The 13890-nt window shown below is 40.4% G+C and overlaps 1 protein-coding gene across 2 annotated transcripts in view; it reads left to right on the top strand.

Annotated features, from left to right (window-relative positions):
* LOC147152990 (metabotropic glutamate receptor 4-like) overlaps positions 1-11481 on the top strand; it is a 130793-nt gene extending 119312 nt beyond the window's left edge. Inside the window, exons 8-12 of one of the 2 annotated variants that reach the window (XM_086012212.1) lie at positions 1646-1782; positions 2810-3745; positions 7074-7320; positions 8743-8788; positions 10384-11481. In XM_086012212.1, the coding sequence (XP_085868338.1) occupies positions 1646-1782; positions 2810-3745; positions 7074-7320; positions 8743-8780 (1358 nt within the window). In that variant the 3' untranslated portion in view covers positions 8781-8788; positions 10384-11481. The remainder of the gene's footprint in view (positions 1-1645; positions 1783-2809; positions 3746-7073; positions 7321-8742; positions 8789-10383) is intronic. The other variant, XM_086012126.1, reaches the window with a different exon arrangement.
* Positions 11482-13890: the final 2409 nt, after the last annotated feature.

Genomic DNA, 13890 nt, shown 5'->3' with positions numbered 1-13890 from the left:
AGACCCCCGGGGGATACAAAGTCCACAAAGCACATGTAAACCGTTTGGGTGAACTCTCATGCACCCACGAGGACCCTGGTGAGAGTGTACAGCTAGTTCAATATTCCACAGACTGGACCAAAACCACACTGCTCTTCCTGAATCTTAGATTCGACTTCCTGATGGACTCTCCTCTCCAGCACCCCTGAATAGACTGTACTAGAGAAGCTTAGAAGTGAGACTCCCCCTTTGGTTGGAAGTTGTAGTTTCTTAAAAAGAGGAACCACCACCTGGTCTGCCAATCCGGATACACTGTTGCCGATTTCCATGTGAAGTTGCCCTGCCAAATGGAGATTTTAACCACCTCTATGACATCAAGCCCAGAGATACCAGAGCCTCCCTCTGAGTCCCCAGACTGTCAACATTTCTGGGCCTCATTGTATCAGATATTCTCATACTATACTCCAAAAATGAACACTAGAAACGAAATGAAAACAATGTGAGTGTGAATGATGCTGGATCCATTTTTACTATTTATACGTGTATCTTCTTACATTGGTAAACCTTTATTAATCGAAAACCATACTTAAACAATGAGACAATGTTGAATAAGTGTCATGACCAGAGCATTCAAGGGCATTCCGTCGCAGGGATAGAACGGTCTGTCCGTCAATCCCGAATGGACGCCCATTTTGTGGACAGAGGACAAGATTTTTTTTTTTTTAAAGTACGGACTAAGCACGGAGGGAAGTAGGTTTACGTTCGTCCCTGTAATCGTCCCTTAACCGGGTCAAGTACCAACTGACGTGTTGTGTTGGGTTCTTTTAAAAACCAAGACCACTGTTTTCTTCTGCAATACCACACAGCCGCCTTTATTAAGTGCCTGCCACAACTCTCCAATGTGCTTTCCCTGCTTTAACATTGTACTGACAGGCACCCTTTAGTGGTTCAACACATGTAATACCATGGATTACACCACAGGACACCATTTCGCAGAGGATTGACAGAAACACGCCCAGCCTGTTTCGCGTGTGTAGTTCGGGGTAAGGTATGACATGACATTTTGTGGAAGTGGCTCAGGTCCAAACTATTGTGGGCTTGCATGTTCACTGAGTGGTCTTTTTTCAAGATTTTGCAGTTGTCCGCGATAATGGACGAAGATGCTGCAAATAAGTTATTTCACAGAGGTGGAGGCGGATCACAGAACCATAATCTTTTGTGCTCTTACTTCACAATTCTGTGATGGTTCAAGGAGGGTTCAAACGTTTTGCTTAATAACTGAAAGGAAAAGTTAGAGAAGGGAATAAACCTCAATAGAGATCTCAAAGTGGTCATTAAAATTTGCGCTGTCGTTTGTCTGCACTCTGAGGACAACCTTGTTGAGGACAACAAGCGATGGAGCATTAAGCGGAATTAAGGCGTGTGAAATGATATGGGAACATGAAAAGACAGCTGTGTGGACCCTTGTCAAATAACCAGGACAGCCTAGCTGTCAACATCCATTTGGTCCTTTCATTAACTCTCTAACAACTCTGCACAGTAATTTAATCCCTGGGCATAACAACAACAAGGGATTTCCGATTTTGCACATCATTGGGATTGGGCATTGAATAACAATGCACAATTACAATAACACATATTTGTTTTGTTTTTGTGTCATCTGCAGGTATCGCCAGCACACCCGTGGTCTTCAACCTGAATGGAGATGCTCCTGGTCGCTATGAAATCTACCAATACCAGATGAAAAATAACACCACAGAGTACAAAATCATTGGCCACTGGACCGACCATCTGCACTTGGATGTAGGGATCTGGGTTTTTTATGGTATACGGTCTTGAAAGAAAAGGCATTAACTGACTCGCCACCTAGTCTATGACAAGTAGTATAGAAGATGCATGTTGTGGTGGTAATCTTAAGGTTTCTGGTTATCTTAACAGTTCAGAAAGTTATAGACAAACCACAATTACTTGAATGTGATAAAATGGCAGTTAAAGGTTTTCGCATTGATTTCATTTTAACGCTATGCATCATCAGTGCAATAAAAGTTTATTCCTAAGAAAAACATTTGAACCAGAAGTGTCGCATATGCTAACATAAAACTACCACAGGAACAATGAGCATTGCTCGTTTTTATGGTTATGAATCATTTATACTCAACCCCTCAGGTACTCTATTTTTGTTGCAGCACAGGTATTCTACTGAATTATTGCAGACATCAAGATCCTGTGTTTCTTTTGCGCACTGATCGACTTACCCGGTACTTTCTGGCGGAAAGCTCTCAGGAAAATCATGAAGATGTAAAAACAATAACTCTAAACTTTATTATATATTTCTAGTTGTATATCCCTTTCTACACCTGATTTCAGTTTTCCGGTTACTCTGTACACTGACACAATCAAAAGTTATAGGAACATGAATGACGTAAAAGTAGTTTAGCCTGGGGGGAAACGAAAATTGGCACTTCCTGGTTATCAATTCAAGTATAATTGGCAACCTTTTACAGGATAAAGGTTAGGCTCATCAATGAATGCAACAATGAAACATGATACTACTAAATTAATCATCAGGAGGGTGTAACACGACATAATGGCTGAACTCTATTTATGATAACTATAATTTTTTTCTTTAAAAAAAAAGGCTTGTGCAACATATTGGTTGCTCCTTAATAACCTAATAATAAACACAGATACTACTGTATGCAGTCAATACATAATTTAAGACAAGTTATACAATTATAATAGGCGTACGAGAAAGTAAAAGAAAAAGGAATATAGATTGTGGTATAAAAGGGATGATTTCAGTTTTTTTTTTCCATCCATCCTCCGACAGACAGATGAGATGCAGTGGCCAGGGGAAACACAAGAAGTGCCCTCCTCCATTTGCAGCCAACCCTGCCGTGCTGGCCAGCGCAAAAAGACTGTGAAAGGAATTCCATGCTGTTGGCACTGTGAGAATTGTGACGGCTACCAGTATCAGGCAGACACTTACACATGCAAGATGTGCCGCTTCGACCTTCGGCCCAATGACAATCACACCGGCTGTGTTCCCATTCCCATTGTCAAGCTGGAGTGGAGCTCCCCATGGGCTGTCATCCCCGTCCTTATCGCAGTCCTGGGCATCATGGCAACCGTGTTTGTGGTTGTTACCTTTGTACGCTACAATGACACACCCATTGTTAAGGCGTTAGGTCGAGAACTGAGCTACGTGCTTCTGACTGGCATCTTCTTGTGCTATGCCACAACATTCCTCATGATCTCCGCCCCTGATGTGTTTATATGCTCACTGCGCAGGATCTTCCTTGGCCTGGGTATGAGTATCAGCTACGCAGCCCTGCTCACTAAGACTAATCGTATTTACAGAATTTTTGAGCAAGGCAAGATGTCAGTCAGTGCCCCTCGCTTCATCTCTCCGGCCTCACAGTTAGTCATCACATTCAGCCTGATTTCAGTGCAACTCCTCGGGGTGTGTATCTGGTTTGGTGTTGACCCGTCACAAGCCATCATCGACTACGAAGACCAGCGTACAGCGAATCCGGATATGGCCCGTGGCGTTTTAAAGTGCGACATATCGGACCTTTCTCTCATCTGTCTGTTGGGATATAGCATGCTCCTAATGGTCACCTGCACAGTTTACGCCATCAAGACCAGAGGGGTTCCGGAGACGTTTAACGAGGCCAAACCTATCGGCTTCACCATGTACACCACTTGCATAGTATGGCTTGCCTTTATCCCCATCTTCTTTGGGACTTCCCAATCAGCAGAAAAGGTAAATATGACATTTGAAAGAAACAAATCCCCACAAGACTAATCTAAAATCTTTATTATTATTATTATTATTTTCAATAGTACTGTAGAAATTGCACGATGACAGCAACTTGTGTTATTTATTATTATTATTATTATATATTATTATTTATTATTATTATTTCCTGTTTGCCTCCTTGTGAAGAAAATGGCCACTTGAGTATTGTTTGTCATATATGTCAGATTGGTGTTGTGCTGCTGATGATGAGTCAATGGGTCCAAACCTTTGCTGCAGGGATTACAAGGGTCTTGTGAGGATAATTTTTGGAATCTGTTCTTTGCATTTATGTGTTTAAAGTGGAAATCAACCCAAACATATTTTTTCAAGAATATGTTCCCAGCAGGCCCATTAGTTGAAACACGGCATTCTGATTAATATTGCGTTTGTGAAATATGAGTCAAGCAGCAAAATTCACCCCTTTTTAGCCATCTCAGGGGGCGGCCATTTTGTCTTCCACTTCTGTCAACTAAAAATGATATAACAAGTGCTCAGGGCTCAGGTAATGACCAATCACCACTCAGATTCAGAAAACAGGTCAGCAGTTGTGATGTCATTTTCAGTCGACAGAAGTAACAAAATGGCCACCCCCAGAGATGGCTAAAAACGGGTGGATTAACTCTTATTACACAAATGCAATATTTATCAGAATGCCTTGTTTCAACTAGTGGGCTTGCATAGATCATGTTCCTGAAAAAAAGGTTTGGGGTGACTTTCCCTTTAATTCTGCCTTAAATAGAAAAATCTGATTAACACCTTCATACCTTAATTATATGTGTTTTATATGCAGTTTCTCAACATGTGTAAACCAAAGTATATACTGAAAAAAGTCACATTCTGTATTCAATCACAGTAAGCTTTATAGGTTGTGTTAGCGTAACATTTAGTCTCCAGCAGCATTTAGATTGCAAAAGAAAAGAGTGTAAGAGACTGTTTAGAGGTACAGAATGTAAGAATTACATCGTATTGTCTCATCTGTCAAAACAAAGCTATAGTTGTCGAATTATAAGGTCACTTTACTCGATGTCCTTTGCGGCTGTTCGATTCAATAAGTAGTTTGAGTTCCACTGGGAGAGAGAGTTCGTTGCATTCCAAAAGACTTGCATATCCACACAGCTTGTGAGGGAAAGCGTGCGGCCAAGATACAGATAATCATTATAGTCCCGGCAAAAAGATCTGCTGTAATGGGATGCATGCAAGTGGAGAGAATACAGTAAATCATTTGATATTTTTACCTCAGTGAACATTTTCAAAGATACCTTGAAATATTATGCAACTCGAGTCCATAGTACAGAAACATGTTTTGTGGATGCCTGATAACAAAAGAAAGCAATTCAGTCTTGAATGTGTAAAATTGCTCAGTTTCTATCTGTGAATTGGCCCCTCTGTGCACGGAGCAGATAGACAATCATATCGACATGTCAGGGAAAATTGATGTTGAATGGCTGCAGGAAGTGGACATGGTCTCACAGTGATTCAGGTGTGTACTGTGTTGTGACTTTACCCCGGGCAATGTGTAATCTTCTGAGGAGATTACAGCTCTGCCATTCCACCATGGAGGAATGTTGATGGAACACGATGACCCATCACTTCCAGTTTGTATTGGCATCTTACCTGGCAGACTTCTACTGGCCCACTCTCCATTCTATGTATCAGCATTCACATGGCCACAATATTAGCTAATGCTTCTCTGTGGTTGTGCTAAACAAAATGTCATTAACAACTCTCAATATGATACAGTGCAACTCTATTACTGGAAACTAAATGCACCACCCCAAGAACAATACTTCTCCAACAGAGTCAATTCAAAGAGAGCATACATTAACTTTGTACCGGCAGAATATTTTATACATATCATTAGATTGGGCAGTTGTATCTAAGGTGTGATGCGGTTGGTGATTGTTGTCAAGAGAAAATCACTGTATGGACAAGGGTTGACATTTGTGTGATGACGCATTAATGCAACGATCACTGTAGTTTCAGACATCTGTTAAAAAAAAAAAAAAAATCTGTGTCTGCATCGTATGAGGATAATAAATATTGCACAAGCTTACACGAAGGCATCAAGTTAAAACCTTATGTTATGCAATTTCTAGCTGCTACTGACACAACCCTATGAGCTCATCCCATGCCAAACAACTACAAATTTACTGTCACCTGAAAACCTGAGGACAATCTATGAAGGATTTCTAACCACCACGGTACAATGGGCTTTGTAATATAAGGCAAAGCATTCAAAACCAGCCAACCTCTTTATGCGTTGTTATTTCACATGCATTCCATTATATTTGGATTGGCATGAAATGACTGAATTGGTATCTCTACCTACTGCATTTTTAAACCCTCTGCAAATTCAGCATTTCCCTTGCAAATGTGAGGAAGACATAGCTCACCAGAATTCAAGGGAAAAAAAATGTTTTGGGCTATGGGAAGATGTTTGTCTCTGCTCCATTTTTTTGTAGCCTGTAGCTATGTTTCTGACTCCCAGCTGTGAGCTGCAGCTGTCACTGGTCTTAGCGAGCAAAAAGTCCTCATGCTGTGGTCCAACCCCTCAAGGCGAAAACAAATAAGCAGCCTGCATAGACACCCATCAAAGGAGGATTGTAGTTAGTGTACATTATAAATGAATAAAAAACTTTGAGTATTATTCATTGATAGAGCAATGACTGAGCACCCGAATAATCCCAAACCGAGTGTATAATAGAAGGGGTGTCAGAAAACCTCCAGGACTGATGTCACAAAAGGTACTACAGACAGCAAGTTTTCCTCTTCAGTGTGGTATTTGCTTCATTCAGTGCGCGAGAAGAGTTGAGAGTTGCGGTCGGACAACTCATGGCTGCTTCACCATAAGAACGCACCTGCACATGGCAGGTCTGGGCAACTGACAGTTCCTGTCCGACCTGACTGCAAGGGATTTTTTCTTTCCCACTTTCCCAAACTCAAGGGGCTCATCAAAAGCATGTTTAAGTCACGGACAACATCAAGATGGCAGAGCTGTGGAAGATCCTGGAAGAATCCTTCCTGGAGTGCACGAATACATGGCACAGAAGGCTAGGACAGTGTGTTAGACTCCAGGGGGATTACTTTGACGGGGAAAACTTGGAGTGCATAGTTTGGATTTGAAATACATATTTTATGACACGAGTCCTGCATATGTTCTGACAGATGTTCTAAGCTGTGAATGTCCTCAATCAGTTGACGCTAATGCCTATGGTTTGGACACATTCTTACCATGAGCCATCATGCCTCAACAAATAATACTTGTGTATGTTCTGTCTCTTCTATAATGCAGATGTACATCCAGACCACAACTTTGACCATCTCTGTCAGCCTCAGTGCATCCGTCTCTCTGGGAATGCTCTACATGCCCAAGGTCTACGTGGTTCTCTTTCATCCGGAGCAGAACGTACCAAAGCGAAAGCGCAGCCTGAAGGCTGTGGTCACTGCAGCCACCATGTCCAACAAGTTCAACCCAAAAGGTGGTCTGAGGCCCAATGGGGAGGCCAAGTCAGAACTCTGTGAAAGTCTGGAAACACAAGGTTGGTCTTGCTCACCCAGATGAAGCAAATAGTATAACAGCTTTGAATGTGCAATGGTGTTATTATATATAATATACATGATGAAGTCTTGTAAGGTGCAAATAATTCATAGGTGTCATCTTGTACTTCTGTAGGTTGGATAAATAAATAGTAAGCATGATCAAAAAAATGTAATGTAGAGTAATACAGAGCATTCCACAATATGGAATATTAAATATAGATTAAGATAAATCTGATGAGTTAAATCCCCACATTATTCATGGTCTTTAAAGGGAAGTCAATCCAAACATTTTTTTCAAGAATATGTTCTATGCAAGACCACTAGTTGACACAAAGCAGTCTGATAAATATTGCGACCAATCACGGCTCATCTATTTTCCGAAACTGAGCCATGACTGGTCGTTACCTGAGCCCTGAGCACTCGTGATGTCATTTTCAATCTATAGAAGTGACAAAATGGCCGCCCCTGAGATGGCTAAAAACGCGTGGAATTTTGCAGCTTGACTCATATTGCACAAACGCAATAGTAATCAGAATGCCGTGTTTCAACTAGTGGACCTGCTTGGAACATATTCTTGAAAAAAATGTGCTTGGGTTGATTTCCCACTTTGGGGTCTTATGGATTACAGTGAGGAAAAATAATGCACAATCATCCTCCAAGTGGAATGAAAAATCTTTTATTGGATCAGCGCAATAATGTACTCCGTCAAAATTTCTTCCCATAAAGATTTGCGCATTATACTTTCATTTCAGATATAGTGTAATGCATTGTTGCAATGTTAATAAGAATAAAGTAGAATTTCTTGATCTACATTAAAATTAAACAGGCTCCCCCTCGTCCGTCTGCCACCCCTCCACAAAGCTGAATGGAGCTAAGATTTCTAAAGATGTTTTTATGTAATCCTGCTAACAAATCAACAAATGAATATAAAAGCATAACAAGAAAATCATGAGGTAACTTGTCTGTTTCACTAGGTTAATTCAAAATCCTCCACCTAGCGTACATAAAGAGGTTCCATTTTCTAAAACACTGCATTTGCCAATCAGGAGGAGTGACAGAGAGCCCACACTCGTCTGATTTTGAAAGGGATGAAAGAGACGAGTAGTGTTGCAAAAGGATTTTTTTTTTCAATCACCAAGATAAAATGTATGAATTGGCGGTCTCCGTGTGGGGGAAGGATTAAATCAAGCAGCCGTCCGTGCATGATTACTCCAAGTCCTGATTTTATTCACTGACAAACGCAACTGTATGAAATTTGTATGAAGCCTAGGGTGGCTAAAAACATGCGCCCACACATAGATCTATGCCTTTTTGCAACCTCAGAATGCAGTTGTACCAGCTTTAGTAAATCTGTGTACATGCTGAGTCTCACTGTGCCTTGAACGGGATAAGCTAACAACTGCTCTGTATGTCTGTGTCAGACTGTGTTGAGGGAGGGGAGCATTGTGAGGGATCGTAGGCTCTCAGGTAACCCACTGAATTCTCTTGTGACCACTATTTGATCTTTCTGTTTATGCTGATGTTCACTACCGCTGTGTGCACACGCAAGCAAAAACACAGCACAAGACACGATTATCGTGACCTCTTACTTGGTCAGCACACGCTAACATTGATGACAATATTGGTGTGTGATGCTTCCAACCAGCCAGCCAGTACTGTAAAGCTGATGTGTGAACATGGCGCCAGTCTATCGTTTGTGTTTACCGGTTGACCAAAAGAGGGATGAGTCTTCAATGCAACAGCGGCAAAAATAAGCGCAAACGGTAAAAGACAAATGGCTCCAGTTCTTTCTGGACCATCTATTCTTTCTCTTGGCCTCACAGCCCATAAATATTCAAATAACATTCATTTATCATCGCTCTTGTTGGTGGAAATGCTTTGGATGAAGTGGTGACAATTCCAGCTCTATTCAGTGTATGTCGTATATCGCCTTGTCTGTGGTACCACTGGCCTGACGCTGGCACTCAGCTATTTTCTGACTGGATTCATCTTATCTGACATTCAATCCGCTGCGCGGGCTGATTGGTACAGTGATTACCACCACCGAGCATGCTCACTGGGGACAGTTTGACTGTGACGAATGGAACGTATTGTCTATCAGTCTTACAAGTTTGACTCACAGGTCACATGTGATTGCATGAGCAGGAACAGCATGTAGCATGTCAAAGAGCGATCCTGTTATGAAACATTAATGAGGATAGTTAGAGTTCCAAGAGGGATAACTTTTTACATGCATTGTAGTTAGGTCAAAATAATGACAGAGAGAGAGAGAGAGAGAGAGAGAGAGAGAGAGAGAGAGAGAGAGAGAGAGAGAGAGAGAGAGAGAAGGGGTCGCAACTTTTAACACTCAAAGAGCCCAGTTTCCATGGAAAACACTGGGAGCTGCAAACACTTTTTGACATCTGAAATGATGTTAGCATATATATATATATATATATATATATATATATATATAATATATATACTTACCTTTACACTTGTAAAATAGTGTCTTGCCAATGAAATCCATGCAGTCCATCCATGTTTCAGATAATTACATTTGATTTATTAAATGAACACGTTGTGAACTTTTCCAATAGAAAATAAAAATTTCAGAGTTAAAGGTCTGATGGTCAAAAGATGAACTTAACCTTTTCATTGAGCAAACAAAAATTGCGTAAGCCATGATCTTTTTGGCATTTGGAGCATGTTGTCTTGACCTGGATTTAAAAATACAATGGAAAAAAGAGCATTATTTCACTGAACAATGAAAATAAATATTTGCAAAATAACTGCCTGAATATTTATTTTAGCTGGTTAATGGGATTTCTGCTTCTGAACCTCTGCGCACAGCGTCTGCAAATCAGGGCTGTAGGAAGACACTTATCTTTACGCAGAACTGTAAGCTGACGTCTTTTTTGAAAAAATCGGATTTTTTTTGTAGGCATACATATTACATTATAGATACGACCTCGGACACGGACATCTACATGTGTTGCCAGATTTCCATGTACTTCCAATTTCCAGATCAACCAGCGAGCATTTTTAACGTGTTTTTCTTGTTGTCGCTCCCACCCCTGCAGCGCTGGCCTCCAAGCAAACGTATATAAGCTACAGTAACCACGCCATCTAAGAGCGAGCCGAGTGTGAGCCCGAGGAGAGAAACTGGAAGAGCTGCTGCAGCAGAGATGAAAGCTGGTATTGAAAGGATGTGATATTTTTTAGACAATAAATGCCACGTTTATCAGAAATGAGTGGAATGCAAGCAAGAGATGAGAGACGGGACCATTCATTTCCCCTTCCCTGAGACGCATAATGATGGGTTGTGATGTTTCCAGGCGCAGGATGAATGCGCCACCTGAAACCAACAGTATGTTTTCTTTCGGAAGTCAATAGCACACGTTTCAGGCATCTCCTGGGCTGAGCCATTAGAATCATTCAAACAAAAAAAAAAAAAGCTAGGTGGCGGGGGATGGAGCTTATGCCAGTTTTTGCAGTTGAGCTGTTGGTAAATGGTAATGCAGTTGCTACTCGTCAAACTGTACATGCCTTACAAGAGTTCGATTTTGCAACATGAACTAACCATATCTGCCAACCTTCAAACAAAAATCACTCAGTCATTCTGATTTATTTTTGTTTTCTATCAGTGTTTCATAATTATGTCAACATCGCTGTCATTTTTTAGGGGGGCAAACCTAGTGTACAGTCCCAGAGCATGCTTGTGGGAGCATCACATGTAGCCTACTGTGCTGTGTTGTCAATGGAATGCGATGTGTCATGATTGTCATTGACAGTAGAAACCATTAGCCAATCTCTGTTATTTGAACAGAAAAAGGAGGCCAAACAACACAGATGTTGATATGTTTACATCAACGAAGGTATGGAGTCTTCCTTCAACATCCAGACTTTAATGGCCCTTATTTATGATTCACAAACTGAGTGCAGTTGTACAATTTGTTTGGACAAATAGAACTAGGAAGCATGGTTACTTCCACTTAAGCGCTGTATTAAAGGAGAAGTCAACCCAAAAATAATTTTTTCAAGACTATGTTCTATGCAAACCCACTAGTTGAAACAAGGCGTTCTGATAAATATTGCATTTGTGGAATAAGAATTAATCCACCTGTTTTTAGCCATCTCGGGGGGTGGCCATTTTGTCACTTCTGTCGACTAAAAATGACATCACAACTGCTCAGGGCTCAGGTAGCGACCAATCACGGTTGACCTGTTTTCTGAAGCTGAGCCGGGATTGGGCGTTACCTGAGCCCCGAGTAATTTCGATGAAATTTTCAGTCAACAGAGGTGACAAAATGCTCGCCCCCTGAGATGGCTAAAAGCGGGTGCATTTTGCTGCTTAAGTCATATTTCACAAAAGCAATATTAATCAGAATGCCGGATTTCAACTAGTGGGCCTGCTGGGAACATATTTTAGAAAAAAATATGTTTGGGTTGATTTCTGCTTTAAGTAACAAATAATTTCTTTTTTTTAGAACATATTTGGTATCCCCCAAAGGATTTTGGAAACTGCTATTGATTATTACAATAAATGACATTTTAGGCTATTTATGTACGGCACTTAAGCACCCTTTGGATGAAAACATATATTACAGGTTGCTATTCTGCAGCTTTATAGATAAGAGCCATTACCTTCATTTTGTGCTCTGAACCTTTCATCTTCCATGGACCACTCATGGTGTTGTATGCTTTGCGTAATGTCGGAGGGCATTCTGTTCAAACACTCGGAAAAGCTCAGTGTACAAAATCTAAATGTGTAAACTCCATTTCTGTCTTCAGTCTCTAGTTCTCCTTCAGTATTCCTCGTAAAAAGAGCAACTCTGGAAATTGTCACAATAAATCTTATCCTCAAGCGATGCAGAATATGTATGTTGCATGTCAAAAAATGTGAGTCATGTGAACAATTTGATATTCAGGTCTGATGTCTAGGAGGCAAACTATTGCAAAGAATTATAACTCACCAATTGATCTGGTTTAATGAAAACTTCTTGCAGCTCTCAGCTTCAATAAAAGTTATAAGTTAGTGCTGCAAATGCATTTTCATTTCATCATTTGGATAAAGTATTATTTGTGGGAAAAGTGTTTGTATAAATTAATACACTTAACTGATTTTTTGGTCCCAATATCACTTTTTATTTTTCTAAAACACTGTATGTGTTACAAAATAGAATATGTTAATATGTGCTGAGTGAAACTAGTGTAAGTGGCAAGTAAATGTACGTTTCCAAATGGTTTGATCATGTTTGCTTTATGTACGGGAATTATTTTTAAAAAAGGGAAAAAAATAAATACAGTGCCTGGATATTTATGAATTATCTATAGAAAAGAATACAGATGTGTAGAGCATGTTCATTTTTATACGAGATGTTTCTAATAAAATCACACGTTTCCTAATTATGTTTTGTTTTGCCTCTTTTTCAACAATTTAAAATAATTGTTTTTTGTGCATTTGTGACTACAATGCCAGTGGTTAGCGTACCTGTGGTACACACAATGACACACAAACCTGTTAATTCTTCACAATTCGAAACACTTCTTTTTACTTTAGGTTTGTTCCCGTCCGCACCATGAAGCTGTACAGTGTGAAGGCAATACAATTGATTAGCAGTGACTGTAAGAAACAAATGATATTTTTCAAAAGATATGTTGTGGTATCAATGGCATTGACTGTAGATGTGCCCCCTTTCCAGAGCAACTCCTGACGAACGTGTACCTCTGCCGGTGGTATTGATTGGTTCAATTTGACGTTTATTTTGCAAATGGATTAATGGGCAGCTCTCTCTAGTTTGTGGAGCGGCTCTTGGGGAATCCTTTTTTTTTTTTTTTTATAATGATTGCACCGCATCAGCCCCCGAAGATGCTGGCCCAGAGGGCATTTCCCCTCTATGCCTCATGGCCAGCTCAGGCCTGTTCAGTACTTGTATAATGGGGGAGGGCAAACTCATGCCAGAAAGCCCACATGTGTACCTAGGCTTGGTTTTATCCACGGCCAAATAAATCCGGATAACTGAAATTGTGAAAAAGAGTCAACATGTCAGATATGCATGGATATCTATGTCACAATCAAGGCATTTTTTATTTTTCTGTATCCAGACACATGTTTTGATCAAGTGGAAAGCAGTATTGAGAACATCATTGGTATGGTTGGGCGACCTTAATGTGCAGCCTTAAAGTGAGAAAAAAAAATCCCTGTGAAAGATGACAGAATTCTGAGGCACTTTACATGAAAAAAAATGATAGTAGTTATTGTAGACTTATGACCATGATGCAAGTGACGCCTGAGTAATCGCGGGTAAATGTATTATAATTTACTTGATGTCTTTCAAATTATGCTGCGATGCACAATTAACAAAACAGCGGTGCATATAACACACGCACGCGCTCACATGCCCGCACTCACACACATACCCACGCACACAAACAACAATATATGCAGGAGTCTCTTTCTCTTCTACACAGAGGGGACTTCCATTTGAGGAAGTGTAGGTTTTCCAGCAGCAAATTACCATGACCACAACTGACGAAAAATAAAATCTGCAGTTCATTTGTTTCATGAACATATGGGAAGTTAGATT

The sequence above is a fragment of the Filicampus tigris genome, chromosome 1 (assembly GCF_054856515.1).
Source record: "Filicampus tigris isolate MCC_2025a chromosome 1, RoL_Ftig_1.0, whole genome shotgun sequence".
NCBI classification, from domain to species: domain Eukaryota; kingdom Metazoa; phylum Chordata; class Actinopteri; order Syngnathiformes; family Syngnathidae; genus Filicampus; species Filicampus tigris.
The sequence above is the reverse complement of the archived record's forward strand: the minus strand, read 5'-3'. Positions and strand labels throughout refer to the sequence as shown.